Source organism: Neoarius graeffei, chromosome 8 (assembly GCF_027579695.1).
Source record: "Neoarius graeffei isolate fNeoGra1 chromosome 8, fNeoGra1.pri, whole genome shotgun sequence".
Lineage (NCBI taxonomy): Eukaryota > Metazoa > Chordata > Actinopteri > Siluriformes > Ariidae > Neoarius > Neoarius graeffei.
This window is the reverse complement of record NC_083576.1, coordinates 37280075-37295119: the sequence shown is the minus strand read 5'-3', so window position 1 is coordinate 37295119 and position 15045 is coordinate 37280075. Positions and strand designations below refer to the sequence as shown.

General features: G+C 41.9%; 1 protein-coding gene across 1 annotated transcript in view; it reads left to right on the top strand.

The window, feature by feature from the left end:
- Nucleotides 1–15045, top strand: part of LOC132890601 (RING finger protein 148) — a 68088-nt gene that overhangs the window by 17316 nt on the left and 35727 nt on the right. The window contains exons 2-4 of the mRNA XM_060927622.1: nucleotides 7681–7925; nucleotides 8549–8620; nucleotides 8717–8799. Of these exons, the coding sequence (XP_060783605.1) occupies nucleotides 7681–7925; nucleotides 8549–8620; nucleotides 8717–8799 (400 nt within the window). The remainder of the gene's footprint in view (nucleotides 1–7680; nucleotides 7926–8548; nucleotides 8621–8716; nucleotides 8800–15045) is intronic.

Below are 15045 nucleotides of genomic sequence, written 5' to 3'. Positions count from 1 at the left end.
ACGATATTTACCTCTGAAGAGAAATTTGAGGATGTCTCCTGTGATGACTGTGCCTGTTAACGAAAAACAATCAATTGGTCATTGTCTATGTAGCTGGTCATTGTACAGATCATGCTGTAGTGTAGATGCATGAATAGCACCACTGCACAAGTGAAATGTAGTACACATTGTTTGCCATATTCTCATCCAGTCACTTTTTACACTCGCTATGGTACTGGCTAAACTGGAAATACAAGCATTGGCGTCACAATACACAAATGGTAACCTGCCTTTTGTTTTCACAAACTGCAGGCGCTGCGTACTGCATGTACACAGCATTGTATCTGGGAAGCTTGGCTACTGTAGCTTCGTATTTTTTACCCAAACTCAAAACACAGAGCATTGGCGCCACATTCACCAAACATTAGCTTGGGGTTTTTTTTGTTCAAACTACAAGAAGCACTATCTGTGCCACGACAACAAAGGATAGTGCCTTGTTCACTCACTCCAGCTAGCTAGCAAGCTAGCTCACTCATTCTACCTGGCTAGGCACATGATAAAGTACAAAGTGATACGATATTTACCTCTGAAGGGAAATTTGAAGATGTTTTCCTATGCTTTACGTAAGGCTCCAGCCAGGACATAAAAATGTAAAAAGGTGGGACCCTTTTCCCACCCGGATTCCCGCTCTTTTTGGTCATCATTGCCTTTCGCTGCCGAACAAACTTGTCGCGCAGGTTCTTCCACCTCCTCGCGTACTCGATCGAATCCATGCCCAGATTCTGCGATATCAACCTCCACGAATTATTGGAGTATGCGCTGTCCTTATAATGACTTGAACTGGAGTCGTATAGATGCACATACTTCCTCACTTCCTCGATCAACCGCTCTTTGTGCTGCTCCATCTTCGCTCGTGTTTTTAAAAATGGCGGTCGTGAAAACAAACCAAACCGGGGAAGTAGGGAAGCGGAAGTGCGTGTACAGCGGATGTAGAGTGGACCAATCAGAGCCCTCTTGTCTGCGACGCTGTCTGCGAGGCTGTCTGCGGTGGTCACAAATTTTGGGAGGTGTGCGCAGAGCGTCTGCGAAGGTGGGGGGGCTACGCAGACGCCATCTGTGACGCTGTCTGCGAGGACTGGGTTGTCAGCATAAATTGGCCTTAATGTGCATTTATTTCAAGACCCGAGTATTTTGATACTGTTGTTAAATACATAAATGAGAACAACACAGAGCATAATATAATATCAACAAATAATAATATATTGGAAAACTTGGCAACTTGGTGTATGAGTATTGAAAACAAATATACTTACTATCATGACTATAGCACCCAAAATATGTCCAACATGCTTTCTGTATTTAACCATTTATCAGAGAGAAAGCATTAGGAGCTTCATATTGACTAGGAATCAACTTGAAAAAAATTAATTATTCCATAAAAATCGTATCGCAGCCAAGGCCTACCCTGCTCCCATGTTTGCTGATAAGTCCTTTGTCGTTTCTCCTTCCCGTACGCTTTATCGGCGGCCTTTTTCTCCTCTTCAGACCGAGGTCGCTTTGTCCCTGTCTCTGGCGGTTTCTTTACACCTTTCAGAAAATTCCACATCGCAACATAGCTTTGGCAGATGTAGATGTAAACAACAAAAAAACACGTGTTTAAATGGGCGATAACATGGCCACATCTATTGAATTTGATAATTTGATGGGGCAGCGGGGGCGTGGCCAAGCGTCGGTCTGTGAATGGAGGGCGGAGTCAGGGAAGGTAAGTGGTGGAATCATTGCACCTGATGGGGATTAACCTGTGTTTGTGTGTCTTCCCCAGTGACCGTGCCCTATAAAAGAGGAGAGAGACAAGAGAAAGAGAGCTCTCTCTCCCCAACCAGAACACGTGTGTGTGTGAGAAAAGCTAGCAATAAATAGTTCATTGAGAACTCAGTTCTGGCCTGCCGTGCTTCTGTGCTCCACCCACCTGGTCCAATACTACACGTGATTCCCGCGATATTCAACGAGATGCGTTATATGCATGCGCAGTAGTGAAAAAACCGACAGCCTGACTTGTACACAATATGATTCGGAATTCTTCGGTATTTTCCGTCCTGCCGATAAACACATCGATTAACACAGACATGGCACCCGCTTAATATGTGGCGGCTTTAGTTGATGGTGTCTCTGAATCTTCACTTCATATATATATATTTTTATTTTCAACTAGCCAGCCGGGCTGGCTAGTGACAGGAATTACCCGCCAAATGACAAATTAAGTCGCCTCGGGTGACCGGACCACCGCGAATTTCGAGCCCTGTGTGTGTGTGTGTGTGTATGTATATATATATATATATATATATATATATATATATATATATATATATATACACACACACACACACACACTGTTCTAGCTAATTGGCTTGCATTGCCTGCATCCCTTTTCCATGGACAGTGTTGGAATATATTTAGGCACTGCCTAAAAGTCGAGTTCCCAATGAGTGTAAAATGTGTGAGTAAATAACAGTCCCCCCAGGATTTCGTGGGCCTTTTTTGTGATTGTGGGCTAAAATGTCTGATGTTGCGGGGGGGTTTCCAAAAAAATTGCGATGAAAGTTGCAGTGTTTTAGGTTTTTGTTGGGATTACATTGTGGAAGGAAGTGAAAGTTGCGAGAAATTGCTGCGATTTTCTCTTTTTGTGATTAAAATTGAGTGATATGTTAAATATTAAGTTATTACTGAAAAACTATTGATTAAAAGAACAAAGACACTGAGAAATGGTCCTATAAACAACTTTACCAATATAAAAGATTACCAGGACTACAAAAATGCAGAAAAATAGGCTTTACTTATCCAAATGCACCTGTTGGTTCAAAAGTTAAAGTGCATAGAACCTCACAGCACAAGATGAAGTTACCTTAAAATATAATATAAATGTCTCAGCTTTCATGTAAGAAAAAAAAACTATTAATACTAGTACTGTGTGCAGGCAGTCTCTCCTGAAGACTAAATTAAACAATAATTATAAACTAATAAAATAAATGGCTCAGGCTTCATAGAAGAAAAAAAAACAATTTGAACAGAATCTCACAGTATGATGCTGAAGCTGCCTAAACAATGGAAAATAAAATACCCATGGATTAAAGCAAAAAAAAATCATCTGACTGAAAAAAAAAAGCTCCATGTCGTTGGCCCCTACCACGTCAGCGATGCGTCAAATTTTAAACGCCGTGTTGTCCATTATCCCCTAGGCCCCTACTTATAGTACATTTACATAATTTTAACAAATGACTAAAGCTAAGGCAAGACTTTACCATTGTCATTACTGGCTATTTATGATGAAACATCAAGTTTTCAGCGCAAAGTGCAAATTTATTTCAACAATACTTTAGTAATGCACAGCAGTGGTTCAGAGAAAAGTGCAAGTGCAGTCGAACTTGAACCATGCTTTCAGAAGAGTGGAACAGAAAGAAAAATAGGAAAATCTGTTGAAATAAAGCCAGGAAACAAGAAAAGTAAAGTGAAAGTTCACTTTTTCTGCTTCTTCGCAGTGAAGCCAAAGGCATCTAGTTTGGCAACACCTGATGCCTGTTTTTGTTTCTTTTTCCTTGGCACTGCAGCAGGAGCTTGCCATTATCGCCCATTTCATTTCGCCAAGCCCATCTCCACTTATTCTTTACCATTTTGTCGATGTTTGACACATCTGTGCCTTCATTTAAAAGAAGCGCGCGTCCATGCTGGCAAAACCAAAAGTAATTTGACGTGCTCTAGTGATGGAAATCAAAGGGCCTATGTCAGGTGAAATATGGCCTTATACACAGTACTCGAGTTGAGGGGGGGATGTGGGGGGAGGTATCCCCCTTCTGAAATAAAAATCTCAAATCATCCCCCTTATAAAACGGCCATCCCCCCATCACATCCCTTGGGCCATTTTACCAATTAATGTGGAAATTAGCCTAATATTATTTTAACTAATATTACTACCATTTCAACATTAGAGGCTTTGCGCAGTGATAGCCTACATGTAGCCGGATAAAAAAGACGCATATTTATTTATTCGGTTGCACCTCTCATTCACACCTATACGGAGGTTTCAGTCACTGAAAACAGCTACTTTTGCAAACTCTGGGCAGAGTGGAGATTTCTGAAAACTCCATCTTCAGACACTCGTGTAAATCGGGAAAACGAAGCAGCAGTGGGCGAGAGGGCACTCGTGAATATAATGAGTCATAGGTGTGAATCTTTCACCGAATGCCAATTGTCCCGGTTCTTCATGAAATCGCACGCGCACGCACAAATTCATTAGGTTAACTTTCAAATAACTGTTCTTGTGCACTTGCGACACCGGAGCCACTTTCCTGAATTTTTAGCTTTGGAGTATTCACTTCTTTATCTATTTAATCAATGAATTTATTTGTCACATACATTAAATTACTAATGTAAACCATTAGTAGCCTATTTAAGCAATAGCTGTTTTCTCCACTGTTTTCTGACCTTTTGTGCTTAGTGAATGAGACACTTCATTACACTCCACTGACTGACTTCCAATTCCGGACTTTTTTGAAAATGTTTTTTGAAGATTTTTTTTGGGACTTAATTCGCGTTGGTCCTTCACTATTAATTTTTGAGACTGACGAGGCACTAAATACTGTGGAATTATTTTCTCCTTACTATGAAGTTTGGCATCTTAAACAAGTGTCGGGAAATCTTGCAGCCCAACTCTGCAGCCTCCAATGTTTAAGCGAACTGCTGAAACCATAATGTTTAAAGATTAAATCGTAGGCTAATCAAACCAAAGAAAAACACAGCCTTTCCAGGACGTTGTCTGCCGAAGCCTGTTTAACCTACAAAAGGCTTAATAGCATAGATCTTGCTGCGGCTTCAACAGGGCTGTTTAGATTTTTCACCTGATCACCTTTCAATAGGCAAATATCATTATTATTACTACTACTACAATAGGCCTAGTATTAGTAGTAGGCAAGTAGTTGCCTAGTAGTAGGACAGCCAAATTGTTTCATCAGTGGAGCCGCCGTTAAAAGGAAACTGATGCGGAGCGCTGCGGCTAGTCTCGGGTTGAATCGTGTCCCGAGGCGCGGGGCTGGCCCGCCCTGGCAGCGCTGGTTCATTGGGGAGAGGGCAGAGGTCGCTGGCTGCCAAGTTTGGAGAGGCTGGGACCTCCCCTGGCCGAGTTACGAGCGTGCAAGGTCGGGCTGGAGCCGCCGATAGAAATGAAACTCAAGCCGAGCACCGTGGCTCGCTGCCTACGCCGAGCCTCCCCGGGACTAGACAGTAGTGTAGGCTGTATTTATTTATTTAGGCCTATCTAGCGCAACAACTTATTCCTTTACATATACTCAAACATAGCACAAGAAAGGGTTCAACAACAGGCAATCACAGCAGCTTGGTGAAGTTCTAAATCACATCGGTGTCAGACCTATGGGCCTACCCCCCTTTTTTCCTCGGATCTGCATCACTCTCATTATTGATCTTTAGTGCTCCCAGTTGACGGAAATCCATCGTAGCGATGGAAAACTTTAATCCATGAATACCATTTTGGCAAAAATGTTGGCATCCATTAATTTCTTGTATTAACTAAAAAATAAAGTGCACACAGTCCTTCACTGTAAACATAACACACTTTCAGAAACAGAATTTAAGCCTACATAAACACTGACTCGCACACAGTGTTGCCAGATACTGCTGACGTTTTCCAGCCCAAAACCATAGACATATAAACATAGACGCCGCATTGAGCTGGTGGCCCCATTGCTGGGATACGTCACAGTGTCCGCCATATTTGATGTGGCAAATCTTCCCCGTAAACCAATGCAAGTAAACGGACTGAACTTCATAAAGCCCCTTTCTACAATAATATTTAACTCGATGCCTTTTATTCACCCATTAAGACACACACGTATATATTTGGGAAACAAACAGGCATCAAAACAACATATATAACTTTTAATGTGATGGTTATAAATAGTGTGCGAAATACCCGTCAATATTCCGTGGGAGGTGTGACCTAAATTTCCTCAACATGCAGCAGGCCTATACCGGAATCAAGCTATTGGAAACTTGTTTTTTTTTATTCTGCTGCTACTATCGTAGGCTACTAATGATATCTACACATCAAGGCATGTTTTGCAGCTCAGCGGGGATCGTGTAGAATAATGTGCTGTGCTTAAGCTGCTGAAGCCGTGCCGTGCCGTCTCCCCATCACTTTCATTAAATGCCGTGCAGATAGGCTATAAAATGTCTCCAAAAACAATTTTTGCAATATACAGTGCTATATGGAAAAAAATTCAATTAAACCATATTACAATGGGATTGCTCCACGACATGCTTCCAATCTCTTCTATTTTTGAGTGTGCCATCACCATCTGACAGCTGGTGGTGAAATTGGTTGGGTGGGCTATGAAATAAATTATATTATATTCGTTGTTTGGAGACAGGTTTCACCGAGCGGCTATTATGCGCGAAACTTCATATTAGCCACAAAGTCAGAAAAATCTGTTCGTAAAATTACATTATGATGACCAAATACAATGAAAAGTTTCCAGTCTCACCTGTGAAAGGTAATCCCATGTGATCTCGTTTGGACGGTAAACCTGTTGGTACAGTTAAACACAGCACACGAATGAGGCATCTTTATTCTCCACTTTGCCACATCCAATATGGCGGCGAGGATGACGTATGATTCTACGCGGAAGGCGGTGTCTATGTTTATAGTCTATGCCCAAAACATGTTCAAAACCCGCCAAAAATGCACTTAAAACCGCCCAATTGGGAGGGTCACCGCCCAATCTGGCAACACTGCTTGCTAGTTTGTCGATGTCACCTCAAGACGACGTCAACGATTGGTCAAATTTGCGGGAAAGTTGCGGTGATTGGATATAATTGCAACACCGCCCTGAATTCGCGGGGATTGGTTGAATTTGCATTGAAATTGCAAATCGCAACCTCGCAAAATCCTGGAGGGTCTGAAATAATCCCACATTATTTAAAAAAAAAGCAAATTAAAAATAAGCACTGGATAAAAAGCCATCTATCTTATGTGAATAAAGATACAAATTTCATTGTCTGGTGGTCAAGTGTTTGAGATACATTGCCTTGCACTTACAATCAGGTACTGTGTGGTTGCAAAAGCCATCAAGAGTCGGGTTGATGCATTGCCATATTCTCTTCAGTATGGTGCCCCCCTCCACTCCAAGCATGAGCGTCCTTCCACTGCGAGTGCGCGCTTTGCTTCGCTCTGCTCCAATGCAAATTCACATTGGGCTTCGGGCTGTCACTAGCCGATATTCAGACCATATAAACTATGGTGGCACATTGCATGTCTATCCCTGTATTCACACACATAGTTAATAAATAGTTAAATAAAAGACCCAAGCTGCAACCTTCAATGGTATTATACTCAGTTTATAATTTCATAATATACATTCTTGCATATTAAGATATAAGATTGCAAGTTATCATGGAAAATTGTCCAGTAGTGTTGCAAGTATTCTTTGATCATTAAAAATAAACTGAAAATGTCCAATTTAAGTCTTAATAGACTTCTCCAATAAGCCTTTTTATTGTCATGAATTATTAAAAGTTTATAGGAAAAATGATTGAACATAAAACACTGTCAACAATGAAACCAACCTTTTGTGCATTTCTCTTTTTTAATATCATGTTTATTTCTGTTCTGAATTCTTCATTTTTATTCCACAGGAACTGGCAACATAGTAGCAATCATGATTGGAAATATCCTGGGCAGGGACATCACAAACCTGATTGAGAGCGGGATTGAAGTCTATATGAACATAGCAGTGGCGAACCGACATGGGTCCTGGAACCATTTATGGATTTACATTGTGTCTTTAATCTTCTTTGGCATAACAGTCATTATTCTGGGCTATTTCATCTTTGTAGTCATTAGTAGGTTCTACCAAAATCGACAGCTTCGGATCCAGCAGGTTAGGCATTTACCAGCTTTTCAGCTTTCAGAATAAGTTAAATATCTTTAAAACAAAACAAAAAACCTCATACTCATCAGTTTCACACTGAGCTTTTTATTTCTGAAATGGTCATTCTGCCTCATTTCTATTTATCCACAGAATTAGTCCTACAGTTAAAAAAGTATCTATCTATCTATCTATCTATCTATCTATCTATCTATCTATCTATCTATCTATCTATCTATCTATCTATCTATCTATCTATCTATCTATCTATCTATCTATCTATTACCATGCTTTATAGCAGTGAATGCACTGTATGTTGGCCCCCTGATTTAAGGTTGCAGGATTATACCTTGCAATATCAACTTTGTTACTTCAGGAAACCAGAATAGGAATAGTTTCTTTGTTCATTAATTGTTTTCTCAAAATTATAGCAATGGGGAAAGTCTACTCAGCCTACTTCCTTGTTGCTTTTTCAGAATAGAGTTTATTTAAACTTTTTCCAAAACTATTCTCTTAAAACTTATTTGAATTTTTATTCTTTTAAAACTTAAGATTTTAAATATTTAAATAATTATTGAAATGAATTAAACAATTTACAAAATTGACAAGTTCATCTTCTCTCAATAATTTTACAGAGAAAGCTTAAAACAGTGGCTGAGAAAGCTGTTGCCAAATTAGAAGTTCGGACTCTTCGGCGAACTGATCCGGTATTTTCTCACAGCAATAATCAATTACTAAGTTACTAAGTATAATTTTATAACTATTACTAAGTAGTAATAATATGTAAATGAATGTCTTTGCAGGAAGTTGAAGCAGAAGAGAGTAGCTGTGTTGTTTGCTTAGATTCCTTTATGAGGTGTGATGTTGTGACAACTCTGCCTTGCAGGTAGTTAATGGTTAAACATTAAAGAATGCTTTGTTAACACAAATTAAGCAGTATTGCACAAATTAGCAATAATTGTTCCAACTGAATTCCCACCAATACTAAAATTTACCCTTCCTCAGTGTAGCTTTTATATATTCATGTATCATTTTAGATTTTTATCTAATAACATTGCATACAGCAGCTGACAATTATTTTCATTTTATTCCATAGTCCTGTGTATACTGCATTTTATCCCATACTATGAACATTTTCTTAAAACTAATATCACAACCTGTGGACACTGGACATATATGGACATAGAGGCAGTGAGGATCAAGCATAGCAGCACCTTCCAATGGTCATCTAATGACATATGACAGTATACGCTGTCATACAAGCCCACTTTTCCTTGTCAGACCAAATGTACACCATATGGAGCTTTCCACTGAGCAGCTTGTGATAATCTTCAGTGTTCCAGGTATCCAGGTAAAAGCAGGGGGTGGCCTCCTCTAATTATCCCATGATAAGTTTTATATATATATATAATTTTTTTTTTTTTACTTTTGAGGACTTTTTTTGCAGAATGTTATGAAGCTCCATGACATCTGTTAGCTTCGGGGGTTTAAGTGGAGAATAACAATAGTATCCTTTTCAGAAGAATACAACTAAAGAATATCAATAGTGTTGCGCATTGCACTATCACTAATCAAATACACACAGAGACCAATGAATTTTCTGAATGTCTTAAAAACATGATCAAAAACATTTTCTTTTTTCATTTTTTCACTAGATTATTCCATTCTACAAAAATGAGGCAGGAACACAGAACCCAGCATGACCAATAGCAAAGCACTCAGTGTTATTTCCTCCCAATACCCATCATCATCATGCAGCATCATACACATTACGTTATACCTGTAAAACACAGTTGCACATTTTGTTTATGTTATACAGTGAACTGTGCGATATGATCGGGAATGGTGTGCTTGTATACAGCTTTTGGATAGATACACCCATTCTCTCATTCTTATCATTTTTCTGTCATTTTTTCCCCATAGAAAATTAATGGGGCTCGCAAATTAAATCGTCCTGCTTAAACAGCCTTCATTGGAGACCCACCAAACTTCATGTGATACCTCAGGCCCAACACATACATGCAATCAGTTATGACCCACGCTCATTTTTTCCTTTCTTTTCACTGATCCCTTTCCCCCATTCACTTGTATTCATGTTTGCCCCCATTCAAATGAATTAACTTTCAGTCTCCATCCAGTTTTTTTCACTAACTGCCCAAACTTCATGAAACACATACAGCAGGTTAGCCATTAGCATGTTAACATGCTAGCAGTTAGCATGTTAGCCTTAACATGTTATCATGCTTGCTGTTAGCATTTTAGCCTTAACATATTAGCATGTTCGCATGTTACCATGCTACCTGTTAGTGTTTTAGCATGCTAGTAGTTAGCATGTTAGCCTTGGCATGTTCACATGTTAGCTGTTAGCATGTTAGTTGTTAACATGTTCGCATGTTACTATGCTAGCAACTGCCTTGTATACTTTAGCAACTACCTAGAAACTCCCTAGCACCTCTTATATCACAGCAACCAACTACCAACCCACTAGCAACCAGTTCTTACACCATAGCAAACACATGAAGTTTGATTTTGCTGATGCTGCTCAGCACACTCACTCTGCATTAACTTCAGAGAGTGCACTTTCTAGTTTTTTAAATTATATAAAATAACTCTAGTTAAATATGTGTAGACAAAAAGGTACTTTTAAAGATGCCACTAAATGCATTTATTCAGTATTTTAAATTGTCTAAACAAATACCTAAATTGATGTTTTCAAAGTTGAAATAGAATGTATATAACAAGTTGTGGCGAACAATAACCAAATGTAGTTTTACATGCCCATTTACAACCCTATGATTTGGCCCTAGAATGAAACAAGCTATTTTTGGGGGCATGCCTTTAACATTCAAATTTCTAAATAGATTCACTCTGTTTGGCTAATGGAATCTGTGGGTGTGGATGACACAGTTGTGTCAGAGGCACAGTGGGAGACAGATGCAAGTGCAGAAGAATGTTTATTAACAATGGTGAAAATACACACAGGCAGACAATCCAAGATCATCAGGCAAGCTCGTTAATGTGAAAACTAGCAAAATGTTGGTTGAGGTAGAAATGGGATATCACAGGCAGCGAGAAAACAGGAACAAGGAATAGGGACAGGAATCAGAAAACCAGGAAAACAACACAGTAAGAAAAGGCTTGATAATGCGCGACTGACATGGAGTAATACTTCACACTGAACCTGCGTTTTCTTAGTCTTTATAGAGGTATGCTGATGCCTCTTGATCATGTGCAGGTGAGCCTCATTATCAGTGCATGTGTGAGAGTCCGCTTGGCATGCACGCAGTCCGGAACACACCTGAGAGTCCTTCAGTTGCATGCGCCAAAGCACGCAGGACTAACAGACTCCTCCCAGCGAAAATCCATCTTTTCTGGCCCTGGGGATGAAGGCCTGACATTGGCTGCCGTGCCATCAGCGCACAGCTCTAGGTCGATGTGGCACCGGATACTTGGCTCAGGCAGGGGTTTGGGCTCAGGTTCAGGACAGGACTTGGACTCTGGGCTTGGAGTGGGCATGTGCTCTGGAGAAGACTTGGGGTCTGGACTGGAAGTGGGGTTGAGTTCTGGGGATGACTTTGCCTCTGGAGTGGATTCAGGCTTGAGCTCTGGATTGGACTTGGGCTTGAGCTCTGGAGATGACTCAGGCTCTTGACTGGACTTGGGCTCGAGCTCTGGACTGGACTCAGGCTCTGGACTGGACTCGGGCTCGAGCTGTGGAGATGACTCAGACTCTGGGCTGAACGCGAGCTCAGACTCTGGACTTGACTCGGACTCCGGACTGGAAGTGGGGTCGAACTCTAGACTGGACTTGAGCTCTGGAGATGACTCAGACTCTGGACTTGAAGTGGGCTCGAGCTCTGGAGATGACTTGGACTCTGGACTGGACTTGAGCTCTGGACATGGCTTGGGCTGTGAAATGGACTTGGGCTCAAGCTCTGGATATGGCATGGACTCAAGCATGAGCTCAAGCTCTGGATTGGACTTGGGCATGGGCTTGAACTCTGGACTGGACCTTGGACTAGACTCAGGCATGGGCTTGAGTTCTGTCTGCACATTGCTTCAGTCCTGGTCAGGACCCGGCAGCAGGACGACAATGTCTTCATAGCCAGGCGGCAACAGGACAACAATGTCTTCATAGCCAGCTGAGGCAGAGGTCGCTCCATCATCCTTTGGCACTGGTTCTGGAACAGGCTCAGGTTCTGGCACTGGCTCTGACTGTGGCACTGGAGCTGGCACTGGCTCTGATGTTGGAGCTGACACAGGCATTGGCTCTGACACTGGAGCTGACTCTGGCACTGGCTCTGGAGCAGACTCCAATTCTGGTGCTGGCTCTGGCTCTAATGCTGGTGCTGGCCTTGATGCTGGTGCTGACACTGGTTCTGGAGCAGACACTGTCACTGGCTCTGGCACTGGAGTTGACTCTGACTCCGACGCTGGTTCTGGAGCAGACATTGGTGCTGGCTCTGACTCTGATGCTGGCACTGGTTCTGCAGCAGACACTGGTGCTGGTTCTGGTGCTGGTAATGACTCTGCTGGTGCTCTGGTTATGATACTGGCTCTGATGCAGGCTGAGGAACTGGTTCTGGCTCAGGTGCTGGTTCTGGTTCTGATGCAAGCTCTGGTTCTTGTCCTAGCTCTGGCTTGGGTTCTTGCTCTGGTTCTGTCTCTGATGCAGGTTCCAGCTCTGGCACTGCTTCTGGTTCTAGCTCTGGTTCAGGCATTGGTTCAGGTGCTGGCTCTGATGCAGGCTGTGAGACTGGTTTTGGTTCAGGTGCTGGTTCTAGTTTAGGTGCTGGTTCTAGTTTAGGTGCTGGTTCTGGGATAAATTGTGGAATGGGCTGTGGGACTGGCTCTAGACTGACAGCCTTTAGGAGGTGCTATAGAACAATGGCCTCCTATGTTGCTGCTGTGTCGGCCCCAGGCATGATAGCTCCCTTCCAAAAATTTTCATGGGGATCCTCCCCTTCTAATGATTCATAAACTTGAGCAAGTCTAAAAAAGTTTGTGAGCTCCGAAGACAAGGATGCGCTACTTAGATGAGGTAATCCACCCATCAGCATGGTCATCCAGCAATAAAAGTGATCATGAAGCTTACCCAGATAGGTTCTGGTGGATTGGTTTCTTTGAGGTCCACATAGAAAATGCTACACTGTAAGCTGAATCCCCCAGGATGATATATTCCATAGTATGGTGCTAAGGCTTCCATTCCAATATGACGCTGGAAAAAACAGGCTAGGGGCTGAGATACAGAAACCCGGTAGATGCATGGAACGGCGTACTGGAATGCCTCTGCCGCATCCATTGTTTGAGCGAAGTATTCTGTCAGAGATGCGGTAGGAGATGGATGCAAGTGCAGAAGAATGTTTATTAACAATGGTGAAAATACACACATGCAAACAATCCAAAGTCGGCAGGCAAACTCGTAAATGTGAAAACTAGCAAAAGGTTGGGTGAGGTGCAAACAGGATATTACAGGCAGTGAGAAAACAGGCACAAGGAACAGGCACAGGAATCAGAAAACCAGGAAAACAACACAGGAAGAAAAGGCTCGGTAATGCGCGACTGACATGCTGTAATACTTCACACTGAACGTGCATTTTCTTAGTCTTTATATAGGCTTTATATATGCTTATGCCTCTTGATCATGTGCAGGTGAGCCTCATTATCAGCACACATGTGAGAGTCCGCTCAGCGCGCACGCAGTCCGGAACGCGCCTGAGAGTCCTTCAAGTGCATGTACCAAAGTACGCAGGACTGACAAGTTGGATATTAGCCAACCGGTGTGAAGATATTTAGATATTTAAATGTCTACACACCAAAAATTCATGCTAAAACTTCATGAGAAAAAAAGAACCAAGGCATTTCTTAAAAAAAGCATTACACAAGCATTTAGGGGAATAATATAAAATAATTGAAAAGTGTATGGCATGTCCCCTTTAACAGTCTCAACCAGTTTTAGACTAAACAATAATAACTGCCATAGTCTTGGAATCTATGAAACCTACTGGTTTTGAACTGCCTGTGGGAAGAATGAACATGTCCATTCTTCCATTCTATCTGTCCATTCTTGATTTAAAGCTCTGTTTTTGCTGTCTATTTTTCTCTTAAGAGCAGGCCATATGAAATTACGTTTCTCTGACTATTTCTCCCCGGTGTGCACGTGTGTGTCTCACTCACTGGTTGAGTTCCAAATTGCACTGTGCTCCCTAGACAAGTGCACTACAAAAAGTACAAGATCATGGTTTGTATGCCGTACATAGTGCACGCTGTGCTCAGCATGTGGTTTCGAATTCAGCTACTAAAAGATAGAAAATCTTCACTTGAAAAATAGAAACAGTCTGTCAAATTTTTTAATAATTCCCAATAATTTATAGGTTATAGGTCTGAGTCTGGAGCCGGATGCCATCCTATCCAGAACTGGACCTCATCTCATCTCATTATCTCTAGCCGCTTTATCCCGTTCTACAGGGTCGCAGGCAAGCTGGAGCCTATCCCAGCTGACTACAGGCGAAAGGCGGGGTACACCCTGGACAAGTTGCCAGGTCATCACAGGGCTGACACGTAGACACAGACAACCATTCACACTCACACCTACAGTCAATTTAGAGTCACCAGTTAACCTAACCTGCATGTCTTTGGACTGTGGGGGAAACCGGAGCACCCGGAGGAAACCCATGTGGACACAGGGAGAACATGCAAACTCCGCACAGAAAGGCCCTCATTGGCCACGGGGCTCGAACCCGGACCTTCTTGCTGTGAGGCAACAGCGCTAACCACTACACCACCGTGCCGCCAGACCTGGACCTATAACCGATAAATTATTGAGAATTATTAAATTTGACAGAACTCAGCTTTATACCTTTGCAGCTTTTCCAGCCTTTAGTGGCTGAATTCCAAACCACTATGTGTTGAGCACAGAGTGCACTACATGGAGCATACAAACCATTATCTCATACTCTTTGTAGTGCACTTGTCTCGGGATCATGGAGCAATTTGAAACTGAGCCAGTGAGTGAGGCTAAAGGAACACACAGCATAATTATTTCTGAATACTTGCCTTTCCCTTGTCTGCAGTTTTGCCATGGACAATCAGTATTGATCCCTCTTTTAGGAACAATTTCATTGCCAGTCCT